General features: G+C 36.3%; 1 protein-coding gene across 2 annotated transcripts; it reads left to right on the top strand.

Moving 5' to 3' along the window:
• The first annotated feature begins 241 nt into the window (after nucleotides 1–241).
• LOC108671457 (serine/threonine-protein phosphatase 2A 65 kDa regulatory subunit A alpha isoform) lies at nucleotides 242–19,442 on the top strand. Of its 2 annotated transcripts, XR_001930811.2 has the most exons (14): nucleotides 242–420; nucleotides 9,964–10,155; nucleotides 10,702–10,921; nucleotides 11,331–11,491; nucleotides 11,786–11,880; nucleotides 12,093–12,237; nucleotides 12,595–12,696; nucleotides 12,944–13,147; nucleotides 13,901–14,066; nucleotides 14,216–14,370; nucleotides 14,728–14,870; nucleotides 15,207–15,298; nucleotides 17,394–17,472; nucleotides 18,291–19,442. XR_001930811.2 is itself a non-coding variant. In XM_018159007.2 (13 exons), the coding sequence occupies exons 1-13, from the start codon at nucleotides 325–327 to the stop codon at nucleotides 18,311–18,313; spliced, it is 1,794 nt and encodes a 597-aa protein (XP_018014496.1). In that variant the 5' UTR covers nucleotides 242–324; the 3' UTR covers nucleotides 18,314–19,442. The 2 variants fall into 2 exon arrangements, 1 of the variants encoding a protein (XP_018014496.1); XM_018159007.2 differs by lacking the exon at nucleotides 17,394–17,472.
• Nucleotides 19,443–20,106: the final 664 nt, after the last annotated feature.

The raw sequence follows: 20,106 nt of genomic DNA, 5'->3' as shown, positions 1-20,106 counted from the left end.
TTTCTTTCTAATATAAATATTATAAAGAAAATCCCACAGCAGCATTGTTATGATGGTAAGTTTGTAAAATTGAACAGCGTAGGGACATTGGACGAATAAAATTAAATTAAATGTGATCCACAATTCCTTCCTCCAACGAGGCATATATTTTATAATCAATTATGTTGCTTCAATTTTTTGTTATATCATTTATTTTTTCATGTAGTGAAAACGCAACTGATCATTCATTTGTTCTTGCGCGCTACGTCTGCGCACCGCCTATCGTAGTGTTGTGAGAGTTGTGTCAGAAAGTGTGTCTCGTAAGTCTACCTATTTATTTACAAAATGGCCACAAGTGGTGCAACTACAGAAACTTCAAGTGATGAATCACTTTATCCTATTGCTGTTTTAATAGATGAATTAAGAAATGAGGATGTTCAGGTAAGAAAATTCTTTACTTCAAACTAGCAAGCAGATGCTTATGGCTTCTTGTTCTTGATCCCAAATCTTTCCGTTCTAGTATTACGGTAGATAGCTAGTTTAATTTAGTTATACTTTCCAGAACGAATTTCATTAATGCATAGGTTGACAGAGTGCAGTTATTTTCGTAACCCTGATAATTCAGCTATTTTATAATAATCCATTGATTAATATTTGATAAAAACCACATTATATTAGCCTATTAGTATTATAGACGAAAAGGTGAATCATCATCAACTGAAGTGAAGGTGCATCTAAAAGACTGGAAACAAAATCTACAATGTGTAAATTTATTTTAAATTTCAATGCAGAGCAATTCAGGAGCTGTTTATGTAGATTTTGATTATCTAAGCATTTTCACAATATGAGAAGGAGAGAAGCTCCCAAGTTCCAACTCTATGAAATTATGAATCACATGTTCAGACTTTCAGATTCAGTGATGGGCTGATGGCCAATGGTGAAGGCATAGTGATAGTGGCAAAGCACAGAATTTTTTAGACTCTCCCTCAAGTTCATTTTTGAGTCCTAGTAGGCTTAGCTATAAGTAGACCAGTAAACTCACCGTGAGTTTACTCAGTGAGTAAACTCAGTAAAGTATCCTGGCTACCTACCAGCATTATCATGCATAAGAAATTGGTTTAAATCTTCAGAAAATTAGGAAATTAAAAATGAACCAATTCTAAAAAAATCTGGTTTGTCACTATGAGTGAAGGGGACAGTACTAGTGGCAAACCAGTGATTTTTTAGGATCAGGTAATTTTTAATTTCCTCATTTAGGGTAAACGTGGTACCTATATTCTGACATCATGGGTAATTCTGACACTTCTTGACTTTTTTCCTTTATATATTAGGCTTTTTATTAGTTCCAGGCATTAGTTGATGGTTGAAATAGTGATGTCATACTTTGCGCGCCATACTATTGCCCAGTATCTAGTCTGGATAAGTCCTATTTTTGTCTGAAATATCGCGGCTCTAATATAATATAATTTCAGTAGGTATGAAATCTCGCGGCTTGAATGTCATAAATTTTTGTTTGATTAAAAAATCGCGGTTTGCACTTTGCAAACATGTCATTTCATAAAATTTTCAACTTCCGCAATCCGCATTGCTTTACCGTTTCTGCCAAAAATATCTTGCAGAAAAAACATAAACATCGTAATGTAAACAAATAAACAAAACGTTTGTTGAAGATCTCGCATAGTTGCGGTCATGTCAAAGCGGTCAGACTGTATATTAACACGTGCTGAACTTACAGTAGAGACAAATTTTATTGTTGCCGTTTGACTGTTTAAGGGTAAAATTAGAGATTTGGGGTAACACGTGCATAAACTTTGTAAATAAATTCGCATTTGCACCTCGTAAATGGCTTTTCATGGCCGAGATATGGAATTCACGGCTCGGTTAAATAGAATCACGGCTCGTAGAAATGGAATCACGGCTGGCAAATCCATAAAACCACGGCTCGAAAAATTCAGTCGCGGCTCGCCAAGTAGATATATTCCATACTAGCCCAGTATGGAATTCTGTATAGGTAATATATTACCATGTTAACAGAAGAAAATGTATCGAAAAATTAACCACCTTACGCCATAGTCACAAACCACTGAAACCAGAGATTTTTTAGAATCAGCTCATTTTTAATTTCCTCATTTACTCAAGATTTAAACCAATTTTTTATGTATGATAATGCTGGTACCTATCCATGATACTTTACTTGTCTACTTATAGGACTCAGAAATGAACTTGAGGGAGAGTCTAAAAAAACTCTGCTTTGCCACAATGCCTTACACCTTCCACCAAAGTGACAATTGATACTCTTACACTGAGCTTGTCAGAAACTGCGGACACCCGGACAGCTGCACTTCCTTTAACTCGCTTGCGTGTGGTTTGAAAACCGATAAAAAGTCGGCGACTTTTCCCTCCAATACATACATTAGTCGTGTATCTGTATCGACAAATTTTGTAATGAATATGTTCCAAAATAAAAATTGCATAAACTTTTGCAGAAAATTCTCACAATTTCACCAATACCAACAAAGTTCTCGAATCCACACGGAATGATGGAATAAATTGCTAATCTTTCACGGCGTATGGCAACATTGTGTTGAATTTTGACATTAGACAAGACGGTGTCAGACACCTTGTTTTGGTCTTGTAAAGTTCAATTTCATAATAAATAGATTTGATCCACATTTCACAGTGACATTTAAATGATGGAAAATTGTTTCAAAATTTAAACACCAAATTGATACGCTTCTAAGTACGAATTTATTAATGTTTTCGCCCTATAATGTCGAATTTGTCTTGATAACTTCACTTCAAATCCTGAATGATTTTGTTTCCCATAGCGAGTTTTTGAACGTCTTGTGTCTTTTAGAAAACGTTGGTTGTTTATAAGCAGTAATTATTTTATTTTAATGAACCAAAGAAAGTTTAGTCATCGAAATGACAATATCATTAAAGTCCATAAAGCCAGTTTGAAAAAATATTAGTCATTCCTAAAACCCTTCAGTCAGTGTGTGAAATGAGGGGAGCCAAGCCAAGTCCATGGCTTTTGGCTTTTTTATCCTGTAACTAATTGATATTTTAGTTCATTCAATAGACTCAAATCTTGACATACTTGACAAAAGAAGGCTGTTCATGAAGAAAGAAGGTCAAACTTTCAAGGCATAAACTATTTTGAACTACAGAATGTTATCAGAAAATTTTTTTTTATTAGTGGGGATTTTATAAGACATGGATTTTTATGCATGTGTAGGTTTTTTCATTTTTGAATAATTTAGCTTTCTAACTAAAAACTACTAGCATTACCAGCCTGGGAATTTTTGTGCATATACACTAATAGTAGCTGCCTTGGGGTTCTGTATAAACTTTACAGTGCTTAGTGCAATTTTACCCCTCAGGGGGGACTTCTGACGGGTGTCTGTGCTCGTCAGAAGTCCTATGGGATTTCGCGCTCCTAGGGGGATTGTTCCTTAGCGCCCCACCGCTGAGCTCGCGGTGTCTGACTGTAGGTCTCAGTTGTGGGGTTAAGTTATTATGTAGGCAGGATTCCTTACATTTCCCTTCTCTGTCTCTCTCGTGCGGGCGGCCGACGTCCCGTGTAAGCGACCTCTTGTTCGAGTGTCTTCGTTTCTGTTGCTTTTCACCTGTCCCTCCTTGTCACTTCGTCTCTTTTGAGATGCTAACGCTGCTTCCTTCGAGCCAGCTTCAGCGGGCTGGACATCTGAGACCTTCCGCCCCTTGTGGGTGATGAATAATTGAGACCTTCCACCTTTATGGTGATGTTCATCTTGACTTTCGGTGCGAGATAGCTTAATAGCTGAAGCGCTAGTAAACATTTGGACACTAAACTAAACTAAACTTAGTGCAATTTTTTATAAGATATGAGAAAAAAACTTGAATTTTTCTGTTTGGAGTCAAACACTAGAAATGTGAAATGAAAAGTCTTGCTACAAACACCCAAGTTAATGCATTATTCAATTTTATAATCATTGAAAAACCGTCAACCGGGGCTACTCGGGACGATTTTGAACATTTTTCATTCATAACTTCTTACCATGAAACATTTTGGAGACAAGTTTAGGCTCATTTCAAAGCTCTTTGCAAGGGCTATCACATGGCTTCTCCAAAAAATTCCATATGCTATTCGTAAGGTGCCAGAAGCAAAAAAAGTCTCGAGTAGCCCCGTTGAACGGGGCTACTAGTGACACTTGGAATAAAACTTCATTTTAAAACATTTGAAGCATGCAGAGTGTACTCATCCATTACTAACAGTACTCTGAAGTCCTCCTCTTTCATTGTAGATGATGTAGAGTGTGATTTTTACTTGTTTTTCCTTTATTGATATATTACCATATACATTAATTACTATATTATTGATGCGATATTACCATATTATTGATGCAATATTACCGTATCCATGAACATGCCATTGAGCATTTACAACAACCTTGTCCACTGCAAGCTTCATATCAGCAGCCCTATAGCATTTTTTCTGTATCTGTAAGCTTATAGGACGGCTTGTAATTTCACGCCATTTTAATTGGGTTAAGTGAATTTACTATAAAAAATAGATCATTAAAAACATACCTGAAATAGAAAGAAATGTTTTAGTGACAACCATCATATGTTTTGGAGAAATGAATTATAGTTTAGGTCAATTACTTTTCATTCTATGATGCCTGGTGCACAATTCTATAGATGACATTCTATGCACAATTTTGTGATGACCGGTGATACACTAATTTTTCGATAAGTGAAATTTTTTCACTGAGCGAGGAGGTAAATGTAATCAATATTCTTTGTTTTTAAACAATTTTTTTCTTAACTGGAGCCTTTGCAAACTGAGGTTCTACTGTAAATGCGTTTTTGGGGGGTGTCCCAAATAGCCCCGGGAAATTTTTTTCACTGAGCGAGGTAGATGTAATCAATATTCTTTGTTTGTAATCAATTTTTTTTGTAACTGGAGCCTTTGCTAACTGAGGTTCTACTGTAAATGTGTTTTTGGGGGTGTCCCTAATAGCCTCGGGGGGGGGGGGGTGTATAAAATATATCCCTTTATTACATTTTCAGGTCATCTCATGGTATGGTACGTCAAAATCCATCTACACAATTTTTCGAAGGCAAGAACTAGCTGAGTACAGGATTTTCAAAACCATACAAGTCACCTTGTTTTATTGTAGCTTGTTAAGATTTTTTAGGACGAACAATCTTTCAGCAAAATTTACTATTATTAGAACAACTAGGTTTTAGTAAGGTTAAGCCTCTTGAGAAGTTGAATTATCAGGGAATTAGAGCAAAAACATTATCATTTTTATTGCAATGTCCTTCAATATTCAAAATTTTTAAGCTGTATACAGCTGTTAATAAATCTTAAGTAATTAACTTGCATGCTTGCACTCTGCTTAGAAATTTGAATTTCTGCATATTTATATTTATTGTTTAAACAAGAGTGGTTGATGGCCAGAGAATTTATTCAATAAGACTCAAAATACAAGTGTAAGAAAGTAATTTTAATTTATCAATGATGTTTTAAATGTAACACCATCAATTTTTACTGCGTTTTTCTTAGCTTCGTTTCATGTCTGTCTGCCTGTCTGTCACCAAAAATTCAGACCTTAATTTAGAGCTCTTCTAAACATCCTAGTAAGTTGAAATTTGGCATACATGCTTATGCTGTCTAACAATTCAAGATTTGATCATCAGAAGTAATAATTTAAAAAAATTGTTAGAAAAAAAAATTAAGAACAAAATAAATAAAAAAACTAAAAATTCATGTTTGGGAATCAATTTTTTTTTGTCAAATGTACAGACTTGATTACATTGGAAAATGATTTAGGAGCGTTAAATGATTTAGAAACGCGGTAAAATACGCTCTAGAGTGGTCATTGGAACCGGGTTCTTGATACATGATTTTCCATTAGATTCGGTGGATTTACCAGACTTTTTTCGATCGATTAGCTTATGTCAAGTATCTAAGACGAAAATTTAGAACAAGTATCTAGGACGCTACAAGTATCTAGAGTTTTGAATTACAGTAAGGCTTCATTAACTAAGGGGACAAAAACTCCTTGGCATCATTTAGGGTAAAGTTTGAAAAACATCACGCAATAATATTGAGCCGGAATAATGGATGAACCACAGCATTGAACAGGTGGTAACGCTTCTCAATTTCTAAGGCGGGAGGACTATAGACTAAATAGTTCTAGGTGGGATGGATGGTGGGCTATGTCTGCAAAACTTTCTTTATATCTTCTTTTTGTTGGTGTTCATTTATATGTTTCTGTTTGTCTGTGTTGTGTCTAGTTTGCCTCACCTCCACGCATTTAGACCTAGCATCCAAAATATTTTTTGGAAACTAATAAGGGAAAATATTTATGTCTATAGCGCTTAGTCTATTTTTCAATAAAACTGAATCTATGGAGAATAACTTCAGATGAATTTGTTTCAACCCATTAATGACGAGAATTATTTACTGATTTTTTTGGGGGTTCCTTGTGAGAATATTATCATTTGTGATGGTAATAAACAAAGAATATGCTCATATATTTATTTTTCGTTGTATGTGAAAAAATATAGCTTGGTTCCATATGGAACCGCTCAGCATTATCATAACGTTTCTTCAAACAACACTTTTTCCGATAGTAAATCAAGCAAGGTTGTTCATAATGGATAATACGTAATATACGTATTCATAATGGACAATACTGATGATGAACCAATCATGGCAGAATACAATTTAATTTTTAGCATAGAATGCTTCCATTCATCAAAATGAACAGGAAGGTTGACCATTTTACGAATGTTTGTGGGTGCGTTGTCAACATTGTTTACGAAGCACTGCATTTGCAGTGCTTCTGAAGTCTCTTTGTTAGCCGATGTTGTCGATTGTTGTATTGCACTTCATCAAGGATTGAAGTAGAAGGGTGCACTATAGATACTGATTGTTTTATTTAGGGTCTCCTGCATTATTGCATTTCCTAACCAATCTTTTTGAAAATTTATTGCAATAGCCATTCTTTTTTCAAGAGTTTTTTGAGAAGCCAAATGAAACCAGAATAGATATCACATATAATATGTTGGCTTGGGACCAATAGTATCATGTTTATGGGACCAATCCATGTTCCAGCCCATGAACAAGTTTCTTTTTCTATTAGATTCGCCGATTAGCTTCAATTGCAGAAAAATATCATCTGATTTATCTGCTGCCCAAAGTTTATAACTAAATCTCACGGGCTAGCCACTTATATGTCGTAGTATAATGTGGCCATATCGACCACAGTTGACTTTCTTCTCTGTCGATAGTCATTGTTATCACATTCGGTGATTACTGTTGCTACAATGACTATTCTCGATAGGCAAGCAGAATTGCTAGTGGCTGCGTCATCTGAGTTATCTGAATCTCAGTATGTTTTGTTTGTTGCTGCTTCTGTGAAAGGTTCAGTAGCAAATATTTGATCATCGTGTTATTCTTCTCTCGAAATCTCAATTATTTCATGTTATGATCTGCCAAAAAAACAATTAGAAAAAAAGTGACTCGGGATGAACAATCGTATAGTGCTCAACGTACCTACTTCCAAATATTTCAACTTTCGGGATATATATTCCTAACAGCTCTAAAGATAATGGTTCACTAATAAATAACAGAAAAACTTAGATCTAAGATCTAAATAAATAATTTCAAGGTACAAACAAGTTTTTGAAATACAATGCGTAACTATATCACATAGTAATCTACTAGGAAAATGAGATGACCGGAATGCTTACACTACTGCCGAGCGGTTCCATTTGGAACCAGACAAAATATTTCATGATCTAAAAGACTTTAGAAACATTATATCACGTAATACCATATACAGGATTAAAAGTACTCTCTTTATCGATAAAATTCTGCATCTAACTTATAAATAATATATTCTTAGAACAAACTACTTACCTTTCTCTGCAATGATGTCAAGCCCTTCTGTCTGACACCCGGTACTTACAATCTTTTAATGTTAACTGAGCAGAGAGTAGTTGGCGCAGCAGAACCAAACGTTGCCAGAACATGGACAAGATGTGTATCAAACCTATGCATCCACTAGTATATTGATTTGACCATACAATTTTATTATGAATCCATTTTTTTCTGCTGGTTCCAAATGGAACTGCTCGGCATTAATGGGTTAATTACTAAAACTATCAAACTGAAAAGTAGAAAATAAATAAATATAAAACCATTTTTAAAAACCACATTTTTCTGGTTTTTACAAAACTAAAAATGATGAAAAAAAAACAAAAAATAAAAAAACATGTTTTTAATGGACAAAAAAGAAAAACATTAACTCTTGCATAACATTACATAACTTTAATGTTATGTAAGAGTAAATTTTTTCTTTTTTGTCCGTTGAAAAAAAACGCGGTTCTTGAAAATTTTTTTATTTGTTTTATGAAGTTATAGGAAGCATTGACTACTGAAATCTTGGTGGAAGTAAGTAGTACATGATGCACTTAAATGATTCGACAAGAAAATTTGGAACCATAAAAATAACTCAAAAACAATCTCAAAGATCATAAAATCCGATAGTTATGAGATGGATAGCTGGAGTCCAATCCATAGAGATGAAGGTTTTAGCTAATGTTGGTTAGATGATTTTAGGTCACTGCAAGATGACAATGTGGTGGGTTCCTCCAGCACAGTGCAAGGGACAGTCTTGTTAAGTTTGACATTGTCAAGAGTGTCATGGAGCCTTGAATTCGTTAAATTCATTGCTGATTTTGAGACGGAAGTTGCTCAATTTAAATGCTTTGAGACTGGGTCTGGCTGTGAGCTTGCCTCAGGTGGTAAGAGGAATGGCTGTTCAATGTTGTAGTTGTTACTGCAATTATTGGAATGTAATCAAATGCATGAAGAAGTCTACAATCTTCTTTGAAGCATAATTTACAGATCACAGTGGCCTTTTGAAGAACTCCAAATTTTTATTTGCATTGGCCATTGCTCCATATAGTCCAGGGTGTGACATTGTTGTCAAGGGGGTCATGGAGCCAGCTTACTTCATCAATGATCTTGAGATGAAGCTGCTCACTTATTATTCTTTGACTCTGTTTAAGATACCTTTCTGAGTCTCCCGATTTCATATTTTTGACTTCACTTTTGATTTTTCTCATGATTTCTTCAGTTCTGCTTTCATCATCATTTTATCTCTTGCTGCCAGGCCTTGAGTGCAGAAATCGGCATTAGATGGCTGAATTTACTTGTTTATTCACATGCAATTAATGACCAGAGAATTGGTTGATTTAAATTATCATAGAGTTGAACAATTCTTCAGATGACATTGGTAGATCAAAAGGCATGTTTCAGGAAGAAGTTTTATTCTTTTAACCTTTCAAATGCAACAAACATTCCTTTTCATGTTACAAAAAGCATTGATATATAAAGAAGCAAATTCTCTTGTATAATACTAATTTCAATGTATTATATTAACCTATAGGTTAATTGCAGGATAATGATTTGACACAATAGTCTGAAGTTTTGATTACCATTGAATTGGTAGTTCAACTAGAATTTTTACCAAATTTTTATTTTGAAAACCAAACATATTAGAAGTTTCCTGCCTTTTAGCAAATTATGTTATCAATGAATTTTTCTAAAAATAAATGTATAGGTACATATTATTGCAGTCAATATATACCTACCTTTGGGTCATGACCTTTCATTGTGAATTTTGAATTTGCTTTGGATGTAAGGCATTTAGATTTGATGTAAAAATCATTTAGATTTTTTGCACATCATCTTTAAGCAGTTTTCTGGATCAACATTAGCTTAAAGTTGCATGAGGAGTTCCTGATCTGATCTTTGAAACAGCCACTGTGCACTGTAGCCCACCTTATTTTCTTTGCAAGAGAAAGGCTCTTTGAAAACCCCACTAAACATTTTGTATGAAGGGTTAATTGAATTCCAATTTAATTGAAGTTTGTTTTAGATCAGTAATGCATTTAAACAATTGGATTTCTTTTTTACAGTTGCGGTTAAATTCTATCAAGAAATTGTCAACCATTGCCTTGGCATTGGGAGTGGAGAGGACGCGTACAGAGCTCATTCCATTCTTGACTGACACAATCTATGATGAAGATGAAGTGCTGCTTGCTCTGGCTGAACAGCTCGGCACATTCACAACTCTTGTTGGTGGACCAGAACATGTCTATGTTCTTCTGGTATGTATTATTGAACTCTGATTTTGTTTCAGTTTAAGTATCTAATCATTTCTTGTATGTTCTCAGTAGATATTTGTTACTATATTAATTTATTATCTGCAAGTCCATAGGACACAACAATGTGTATAAATCCCTCTGCTAATTAAGGTTTACTTAGTATTTTTATTATTATATGGTGTAACAAGTGGGGATTCTTCTGAAAATCATCCTGATATATTAAAATAACCTGACATGACATAGGGATCTAAAGTTTTGCATTTGGGTTTCTCACAATGCATATATAATTTTTATGTTTAATTTCTGATTTTTTGAGGTACTTAAAAATAGATTTTAAATTTATTAAACTTGGTAATGATTGACTAGAATGATATGAGATTAATTGGAATGTCATGTGAATGATGTTATCTATTGTAACTTGAAAATTGAGTTTTACAAACTTCAATTTGAATTCATACATTCTGATAGTTCATGCATGTTTTTAGTCCAGATCATGAAATACAAATTCCTCATATCATATAAGAAATGACATGCTGTGTCTCCAAACAGCGGCCCCTAGAGTCGCTGGCCACAGTTGAGGAGACCGTAGTGCGGGACAAGGCTGTGGACAGCCTGCGTCACATATGCCAGGAGCACAGCGTCGAGCACCTCGAACAGCAGTTTGTTCCTTTGGTTAAAAGGCTTGCTGTGGGTGACTGGTTCACTGCCAGGACTTCTGCATGTGGTCTTTTTGCCAATTGTTACCCAAGGCTCTCAGTTGCAACAAAATGTTAGTATCCTAGCACATCAAGCTCAAGTGTTCTTTGAGTAATTGACTTTTTTTTAAGGATTTATGCTTTTAATTCAAGCCCGGAAATTGACATTAGTGATGTTGATTACTATCAAGGTGGCACATAATGCTTGCAAAAATAATTTTGTGCAAAATAGGTGTATGAATTATATTGATAAAAAAAATTTAAAAATTTTAAAGTGCCTTATCACAAGTTCAAATCATTATAATGCATATTGATCATCTTTGATATTACACTTTGCTCCTGCGTTTGCATCTATGATTCAAAAACGTTTATTTTAAAGCTATTGATGGTTGATATTGCATTTAATGACATAGTATAGTAAAATTCAGTCATTTTCAAAGGAATTTTGCACTAATTTTCTACCAATTGGTCCTCATTTGACAGCGGAATTGCGGGCATACTTCCGCTCCCTGTGTCAGGACGACACGCCAATGGTGCGCCGTGCGGCCGCCTCGAAGCTGGGCGAGTTTGCCAAGGTGGTGGAGCCTGAGTATCTCAAGAGTGACATGATCCCTATGTTCGTGGCTCTTGCTACAGATGAGCAGGTCAGTCTCTACTTCATCAATTCTAAAGTGCAGTTTGAAATGAAAACCATACACCAAATCATTACTGTCTTTCTTCTGAAGATTGTTGAAAAATTTACATATTGTATTGTGCACTAGTTACATTTCAATGACGCTCGAAATATTTTGTATGTATATTTTTCCTGGTGAAATATCATTCATCACAAAAAACGTAATAGGTGATTAGATTTTTGGCGTTTTATCTGTTGTTAATTTGTTCATTGAATGTGAAGGATTTATTTTGTGGCAGGATATTAATGTTACGTTTCCCTACAGGATTCAGTTCGTCTGCTGGCGGTAAAGGCGTGCGTGAGCATGGCAGGACTTCTCCCTCAAGAGGACACAGAAGCTCTCGTTATGCCCACACTTAGGTGAATACAAGCTTTATTTTATTCCGGTTTCCTTTCAACATTGTGAAAATTGTTATTAACTGAATTACACTTTTGCTATATGAATAATTGAATTATTTTGACATTTTGCGACGTCAGTGAAATTTGATGCATTATTTTAGCTCTCTTGAGATTTTCTCTGAGCAAAATTGTAAGGTGTGTAGATAAATAAATGAAATATTTTATTTGAACAGAGCCTCTGCAGAGGACAAGTCGTGGCGCGTCCGCTACATGGTGGCCGACAGCTTCATTGAGCTGCAGAACGCAGTAGGGCCAGAAATAACGCGCAACGACCTCGTGCAGGCCTATCAGCTCCTTCTCAAGGATGTTGAGGCTGAGGTAATAAATTGCTTATATTGACGTGTCTGCTATGCTCATAAACCATATAAAGCGTTCTTTTTGAGTAGCCATTTCTTTCAGAAGCAGCAGTTCATGATGTCACTGATGGGTAGACACGAGCCTGTTTGTGATTTTTCAGTGGCAGCAAGAGAGGTTTTGGTGTTGTCATTTGGATGGTCAAGTATCTAAATCAAAGACTTGGTTACCAAGAGTTTTTTTTATAACATACTAATCTTAATTTTTAAGCTATACTAATATATTTGTAAGTTTTATGATCATATTTATTATTACTATCAAACATAAGTAGTAAATTTCTCAAGAACTGACTATCATACTCAAGGTTCATTATGTTTGCAGGTGCGGGCAGCTTCGGCTGGTAAACTGAAAGACTTCTGTCAGAATCTTGATCCGAGTGCCCAGGAAACGGTGATCATGAACAACATCCTTCCCTGCGTCAAGGTTAGTACGGTATTGTTTACTCCACCGTTGTTACTTTGCAGTCCGTAGATGTGGGGTGTTATAGTCAGCTTCCTTGTTAACTTTTGAACTTCACTGATTACAGAATTTTAATTTTCACTAGAGGAGTTTCATTGCTGCTAGCTTGCCATGGTTGAGTTCTCATGCTTATTCCTTCCAAAATCTTAGTCATGCTTTGTTAGCAACCATTTTAGAAATTATTGTCATCAATTCGTTTTTTTTACACCAGGAGCTTGTGTCGGACAGCAATCAACATGTGAAGTCAGCTCTGGCGGGAGTCATTATGGGCCTGTCACCTATCCTGGGTAAAGATAACACCGTCTCTCACTTGCTGCCGCTCTTCCTCAGTCAACTCAAAGACGAATGCCCAGAAGTTCGCCTCAATATTATTTCCAATCTGGATTGCGTCAATGAAGTCATTGGTATTCAACAGGTAAATTTTGTTGCTTGTCTGTACGTTGACTCTTGTTCATCATTTACTTAGTATGGTTTGGTGGCAATAAGAAGGTTCTATGGAGTTCTCAACTTGCATATTCTACCTGAGCAGTACTACCTATACAATGTTGGCGGCCGCCAAGGTCACTTACTAATCAGAAATTGACCAATTGTTAGTATCTCCAATTGCTTTTGAATTCTCAGGGGGTCTCGATACTAGCCGTGCCTCTTAAAACAAACTTGTGGTGCACATTCCTATGTGCAATCTTACTGCGTATGCCTGCTCCAAATTTAAGTTCAGAGCTTGTTTACTTCCTTATATTTCACTATTTTGTTTGAATATAAGGTAAGCAAACTCTTACGAGATTTTCTCCTCGTCAGAATTAATTTGTAGTTTATCCTTTATCCATGTAATTATTTTCTTTCAAATTTTACTTTTTTTTTGTTTACTCATGTGCTGCCGACTCAATTGATGATCTGTATTTTTTGGCTATCTAAAAGCAATTTTTCTTGATGACCTCTGACCTAAGCAAATTTAATTTGCTATATTTGTTCAAGTTTATCACAACTGCGCCCTACGGAACAAATGTTCTTCTCATTGACCATATTCTACATTTAACTTCATGAATCGACCGAATATATGATAATCTGCTCATGTGAATTCCTTTTCAGTCAGTAAGTAGCGGAACTTTTAGCTAACAGAGTTGCCTTCTTACACGACGTTTCAGTATCTTAATCTGGATTTGTGCAGTTATCGCAGTCGCTGTTGCCGGCAATTGTAGAGCTGGCAGAGGACAGCAAGTGGCGAGTAAGGCTGGCCATCATCGAGTATATGCCTCTGTTGGCTGGTCAACTTGGCGTCGAGTTCTTCAATCAAAGCTTGTCAAAACTCTGCATGACCTGGCTTGTTGATCATGGTAAAAATTATTGTTGTAGAGTGATATTTTGTTTGGATTTTTTGTTCTGGCAAATAAAATTAATTATTCTCTTTTCGACCTCAAAATCAATTTTAAATTGAAATCTTAAAGTCAAATCTTGATCGTTGTGTGTGCTGCTTTGCTTTCAGTTTTTGCCATACGAGAAGCTGCGACAAATAACCTGCGGAAACTAGTGGAGAAATTCGGACACGACTGGGCCGATACGCACGTGCTGCCCAAGATCACAGCCATGAGCAGGGACGGCAACTACTTGCATAGAATGACCTGCCTCGCCTGCATCAATGTCAGTCTATGAGGCCTCGCTTTAATTGCATATAACCATTTTTTCCTACCGTAAACTTTTGTGAAAATTTGGAATGGAACTGGAAAATCTGTTTATCGTCATTAGTTTGTCGAAGGCTTGGCGATAGTATCATCAGTATTGATCATCGTAATAGTTGAACATTAAAGTACTTAGAAGAATTGCATGCCCTGATGTCTCATTGAAACCTTACTGCCTTTGTTAAATTTGCGTTGATGATCACTTCGGAGCTTACTTCTTATTTTCATAATAATCTATGCTTGCGTCAAACAACTCATTAAGATTTCTCTTGGTGTTTCGCTGGTAATCTTGACTCTAAGATCTGCATGTCTGTGGCAGGTGGTGGGGGAAGTGTGTGGCAAGGAACTGACTACTAAGACCCTCCTGCCCACCGTGCTGGCTCTGGCTCAGGACAACGTGCCCAACGTGCGCTTCAATGTTGCCAAAACTTTGCACATCATCGGACCTCACATCGAAAAAGAGTTAGTGGATTTAGTCAACTCATTACCTTCAAAACTAAACAATAATCATTTCTTCAGCATCAGGCAAAAAATGTTTCTTCATGATGTGCTATATGCAGGCAACCTCAATGGTGGCATAGAACTAGCACATTATTACAAGTAGAACTGGGAATCATCTAGCTTTATCCCTCTTAGAAATATTAACCTTAGCAACAGATTATTATTTTTTTTATCAGTAGCAGCACTTGCGAGGAAAAGCAAGACATATAATATTATTTTTTTAATTTGTCTCTTTAATTGATCTGGGTCGAAGGATCGCGCTAGGTGCGAGTGTATTAATTAGTTTAATTTTGTTAGGAGCCTGATGTCGCAAGTGAAACCTGTCCTGGATCGACTGAACGAGGACCTTGACACCGACGTCCGCTACTTCGCGTCCGTCGCATCTTTAGGTAAGTCATTCACAAGATTCACAGGCTGCTATTTTTCCGCCTGAACTGGTGAAAGGATTACAATATCCGTTTTTTTTTTTGCTCTCATTCAGGCTTTTTTCTATACTAAGGGTTTTCTGGTATTTCTAATGTGGGTTCTTTCCTTGGTATTATTTTTATCATTATCTTAATAACGAGAGTGTGTTGCTTGTTAATGTCATACATGTTCACCGCTTCAAATAGACTTAGTAAAATTTAAATTATGGTTTGTGAAGTGTCTGTGTGGTTCCAAGTTTATATCTCGTACGCTCATTGATTTTGTTGAAGTAGATCTTCTATTTGCCATTTTGATTAAAATCACCTCCTGTTTGTTTTTAGGTGGAAAAATTATTTTTTATTTAGCATTTTTTTTTTCGCGTGAAATCTCCTCACACATTAGAGTGCAACGTTTCCGTCATTTTCTCCAGCTCAGCATTTGGAAAAAGTTTAATTATGTGTCGAGCTCTTCAATGTATTGAGCAGTAGACTTTATCTGCCTTGTAGCCTAGAAACGTGTATTTACACGCGTACGAGGTTAATATCGTCTGTCTTTTACGTCCTTATTTGGATTTAATGGCACAATTCAAACCCGGGCAATGTTGATGGCATATTCTACCTTAATTTGATAAATAGAACTGTCGAACTTTCTTGCATGTATCCTAACATTTGACAAGCTTCACCGTCTAACAGTCGATGTGATTATTGCCTCAAACAAAGTCGGAATATTCAGGAGCATTGAATGAAATTTCTGTGATTTTAAATGTCCCTTCAGATTATTTATTTTTAAAAACTTGGTTCTGGCACTGCAATTTTTTCTGCATCGAAATTAGATGTGTATAGATACTTAACTAACAATTGGTGGCCTTTTAAAGATTATGGTAACCATCTATATTAACTAACAGTGTACGAATGCTCATACGTTTTTGGTACCTTTGGCAGGCTGGTTTTGTGTTAACTCTCTTGCTGTTCCACAGTGTTGTTGTTGTGCTATTTTAAATGTCAATTATATCGTCAATGTTTAAATTATTCTAATTAATTGATACAATTTTTTATTATGCTATGGGTTCCTGCGTATTCTGTTGATTTTTCTTATGAATTGACCGGAGCAGCACATGCAGTTAGGCTCCTTATTTTGCTCCTGTACTGTTTGCCTTTGTCAGGCTTTTTCCCCGTTAAGGCCAGGTTCAAACTATTCTGCTGGATACATGTCAGGCATATGTTTGTCACGGTCCAGTTCAATATTCTTCAATGCATTTCTATAGAAGCATTCCCACCATGGACTTCAAAGGTTCCTTGCACCGGCTGGTGTGAATGCTTTCATGGAAATGCATTAAAGAATACTGGGCTGAACCGTGATTGGTATATGCCTGGCACGTGCTCGTCAGTATGGTGTGTACTCGGTCTAAATCACCATCACACGCTGTATGTTTTCGAATCATTTTCTAATGAAAAATCTCATCTCACGGTTAGTTGCCTCGACTTCCACAGTCACGTCTCGCAACTTCATTATCCTGCTTAAATTTCGAGTTGACTTTCATTCTCGCGTGTTCGAGCAATCGCTTGACTACTTTCGCGTCTGTTGCTTATGCGACATCTAACGCGCTAAACTGATTAAATTCAGTCAAGGGCTAGTTAGATACCCTTATGTCACGGTCGAAACGGTACAGTGGTACGTCGCTTGCCAAGCTTTCTCACTGGTAACCGCTAAGTACTTCTCTGAGCACCAGATTGACATTCGTCTCAATTTCCATTAAATCTTGGAGCTCATCATTAAGCTCTTCAAAGTACTCTCGGTGATAAAAAGTATTTAGTATCCAGCGATGACATTTCTCTTGTAGCCATTTGTTATCTGAGTATCAAATTTGCTTAGTTTTAATTCAAATCACACACGTTGTCTAGCATAAATTAAACTGCTGCCTCAATGTAGTTTTTTTCCACTCCCCTTGATAGGCATGTAATTATACCAAAGCTGGCATAGTATTGACGTCGTCACTGTACCATGTCCCCCAATTGGCAATTAACATATAAGTTCATTACAAAAATTTTGTGCTGAAAGCTATCCCTCTTGCTGTTTCAGAGAATGGTCTATGCTAATTGACCTTAAATATTTTAGCCCTTGGCTAAATAAAGAGCGGGAACCCTGCTATCCCTTTACGGTGAGTGCGAGATCTGACTTCCTAGTTCCCTCTACTCCCATTTCCTTCTGGCGCTTCTCGGCAGGGTTACCTTTCATCCAGTGAACGCGCTTTGAGGCTCTACACACTGCATACCAATGTACCGAATGTGTTCACAAATATTATGCCTCATGACACTTATTAAGAATAATTAATTTTATGTCGGGCATTGTAATTACCGACAATTTACTTTACAACAAAATTGTTTCTCAGGCGGATTACGTTCGTCATTATTCAATTTACCCAGTTTGCAAATTTTTTGTAATTAATTTCACTATAATCTGTGGAATCAATCATATTGTATTTGCTGCGAAGAGCTGGTAAGGTCAACACGTTTTGTCACTTATGATTTGTTTTGTGGGGGCTTTTTGGTGTGCTGTTCTAACTGGCTAGTTTGTAGCCCGTTTAGTGCTGTGCTTCACGCTAAGAAGGAACACAACAAAGTATTTAATGAGGGAATTTTTTCCTTCATGGTTCGTCGAAGGTAACGTCCGAGTGTACTCAGAAAGTGTATGAATAATTTTCGTCTTGTGGACTCAACTTTTCCTATGTGGGTTTAGATATAAACTTCGTGTGGTGTTGAGTAAATGTTACAATGAGTATAAATGCACCTTAATTAATGTTATTTATTGAATTTTTTGAACTTGTGAATGTGAACTTAGATTATTCTGGATACTGCATCTAAAGTGACTCGGCTGCTGTAACAATTCAAATTGTGTGCACTAACCTCTGTTTGAATTTTTTTTCTCATGTAAACTTTTGTTAGATTTTGTCCACTTTACCTTCTCGTCTTTTCCCAGAAATGGCTCCTCTTTTCGCATGAGTACTGAAGTGATGTACAGGCGAATGCAACTCGTCTGCTGGACTGCCTCCTTGGTAACGATCGTTGCCTCATCTTCTGGCTTAAATGTTCCATCGCCACATTATGTCAGAGACTTGTTTTTAATTTCTGTTCAGGCCTATATTGATTGATTTTTTATTACTACTGCATCAATGGGAATCCACTTTCGTGTTCTAATGAATATACTTCAGTGGAAGATCGTCGTTTGCCGTAGTATTGTAGGCATAAAATGCAATGTTTACGACAGTGCTTATTGTTGCGAGAGAAAAATTCAACTTATTTTAGCAGTGAGCTAATGGTCAAATATTATTAATCAATAATTATAATTTCTTCTGTTCACTCCTGTTTCATTAAAGGAAGAGTTTTAAGTAAGTGTATGATCCCGACAACATACCAATAAGTTTAATATTACTTACCAACTTCTTGGTCGGTGTCAACTATTCACGTCGATCAATTAATTGCATACAAGTGTAAAATAGATAGTGTCCCGCGATGTTTTCTACTACTATTCACCCAGCTCTGCTGTATTTACGCCGCAGGTCCCCTTGTAGCAATTTATGTTACTCAAACCTATAGCTATTTTTGTGCTAAATAAACGTTAGTTTGCTTGACATCTGATATCATGAGTGATCAGCTGTGCTGTTGGAGTTTTTTTTTTATTGCTGGTAGGTAATTTTGAATTTTTGTATGGTGCTTTGAGTGGCTGAAATGTCAGTTGAGTAACGAAAAGCGTTCATAAGAAGCGTCCCGTGAAATATTGCCTTTTGTGCTCAATGTCATTGAAAGTTATCCCACTCCAATATATTCGTATTGTAACATACTATTGTTTTGAATGTCGCTTATGGTTTTCATAAAGAAAGTTCTTATAATCTGCCTAACAGTGAAGCCTCACGCAGCAGGTAGGTTTCGGTAATACGATTATGAAAGTTTCTCTTCTCTCTCTTGCATTTTAGGATAAGTTACACTACTCCAACTCTACATCCTTATCTATGTCACTATTAAGGCCGATAATCTTTTTGTACATAGAAATATTACTCATTGACGTTAGGTAAGAATCAGTATTGACACACCCTCGCCGGTCACTGTGAAATGAATAAAAGAACTAATCCTGTCGGTGTACTTGATTTCAGTACGTTATTATGAACCGGAAAGATAAAATTTATCTTACGAATACTGCTTGAGCAAAAGTTTTTCATTCTAGCATTAATAATTGAGAAAATTCTGAACGAAATTAAAGACCAGGCTGATAGAGACTACGATATTATTGATAGTTTGGAAATGTAACGGTAGTACCACAGCGAATTGGATAAATGCAAAAGCCGAATTCGGACTTAACCAATTCTAATTCGATTGAAAATGTATTGGAGCTGGTGTAGGCCAAGATGGTACCACGGGCATGTACCATGCTGTTCAAATTTTTGTGCCCTTTCGTTTACCTCACGTCATGTTCTAACAACTGCCAACGCACAGTACCCCCGCTTGGTTAGGGTTATTTCTTCATGTGGACTACATAATTTTTAGAAATCTGTTCTTGTAGCATTTCCGGCTATAAAAGTAATTAATATTAGGCTGCATCTGTGCTGCCTAAGCATAGTACGCACAAGACGGAATTGGTAGCGTCATACACGTTACTTAATGCGTCATACACGTTACTTCATTAACTACAGAGAACGGAACTACGCGGAAACTTCCTGTTTTGTATTTCGCACCAAGCAGCCAGATGGACGAAAAAGGCGGAGAGCATTCCGTATGAAACACAAGGGCATGAAATTTTA

Source organism: Hyalella azteca, unplaced genomic scaffold, assembly GCF_000764305.2.
Source record: "Hyalella azteca isolate HAZT.00-mixed unplaced genomic scaffold, Hazt_2.0.2 contig6871, whole genome shotgun sequence".
Lineage (NCBI taxonomy): Eukaryota > Metazoa > Arthropoda > Malacostraca > Amphipoda > Hyalellidae > Hyalella > Hyalella azteca.
The sequence above is the reverse complement of the archived record's forward strand: the minus strand, read 5'-3'. Positions and strand labels throughout refer to the sequence as shown.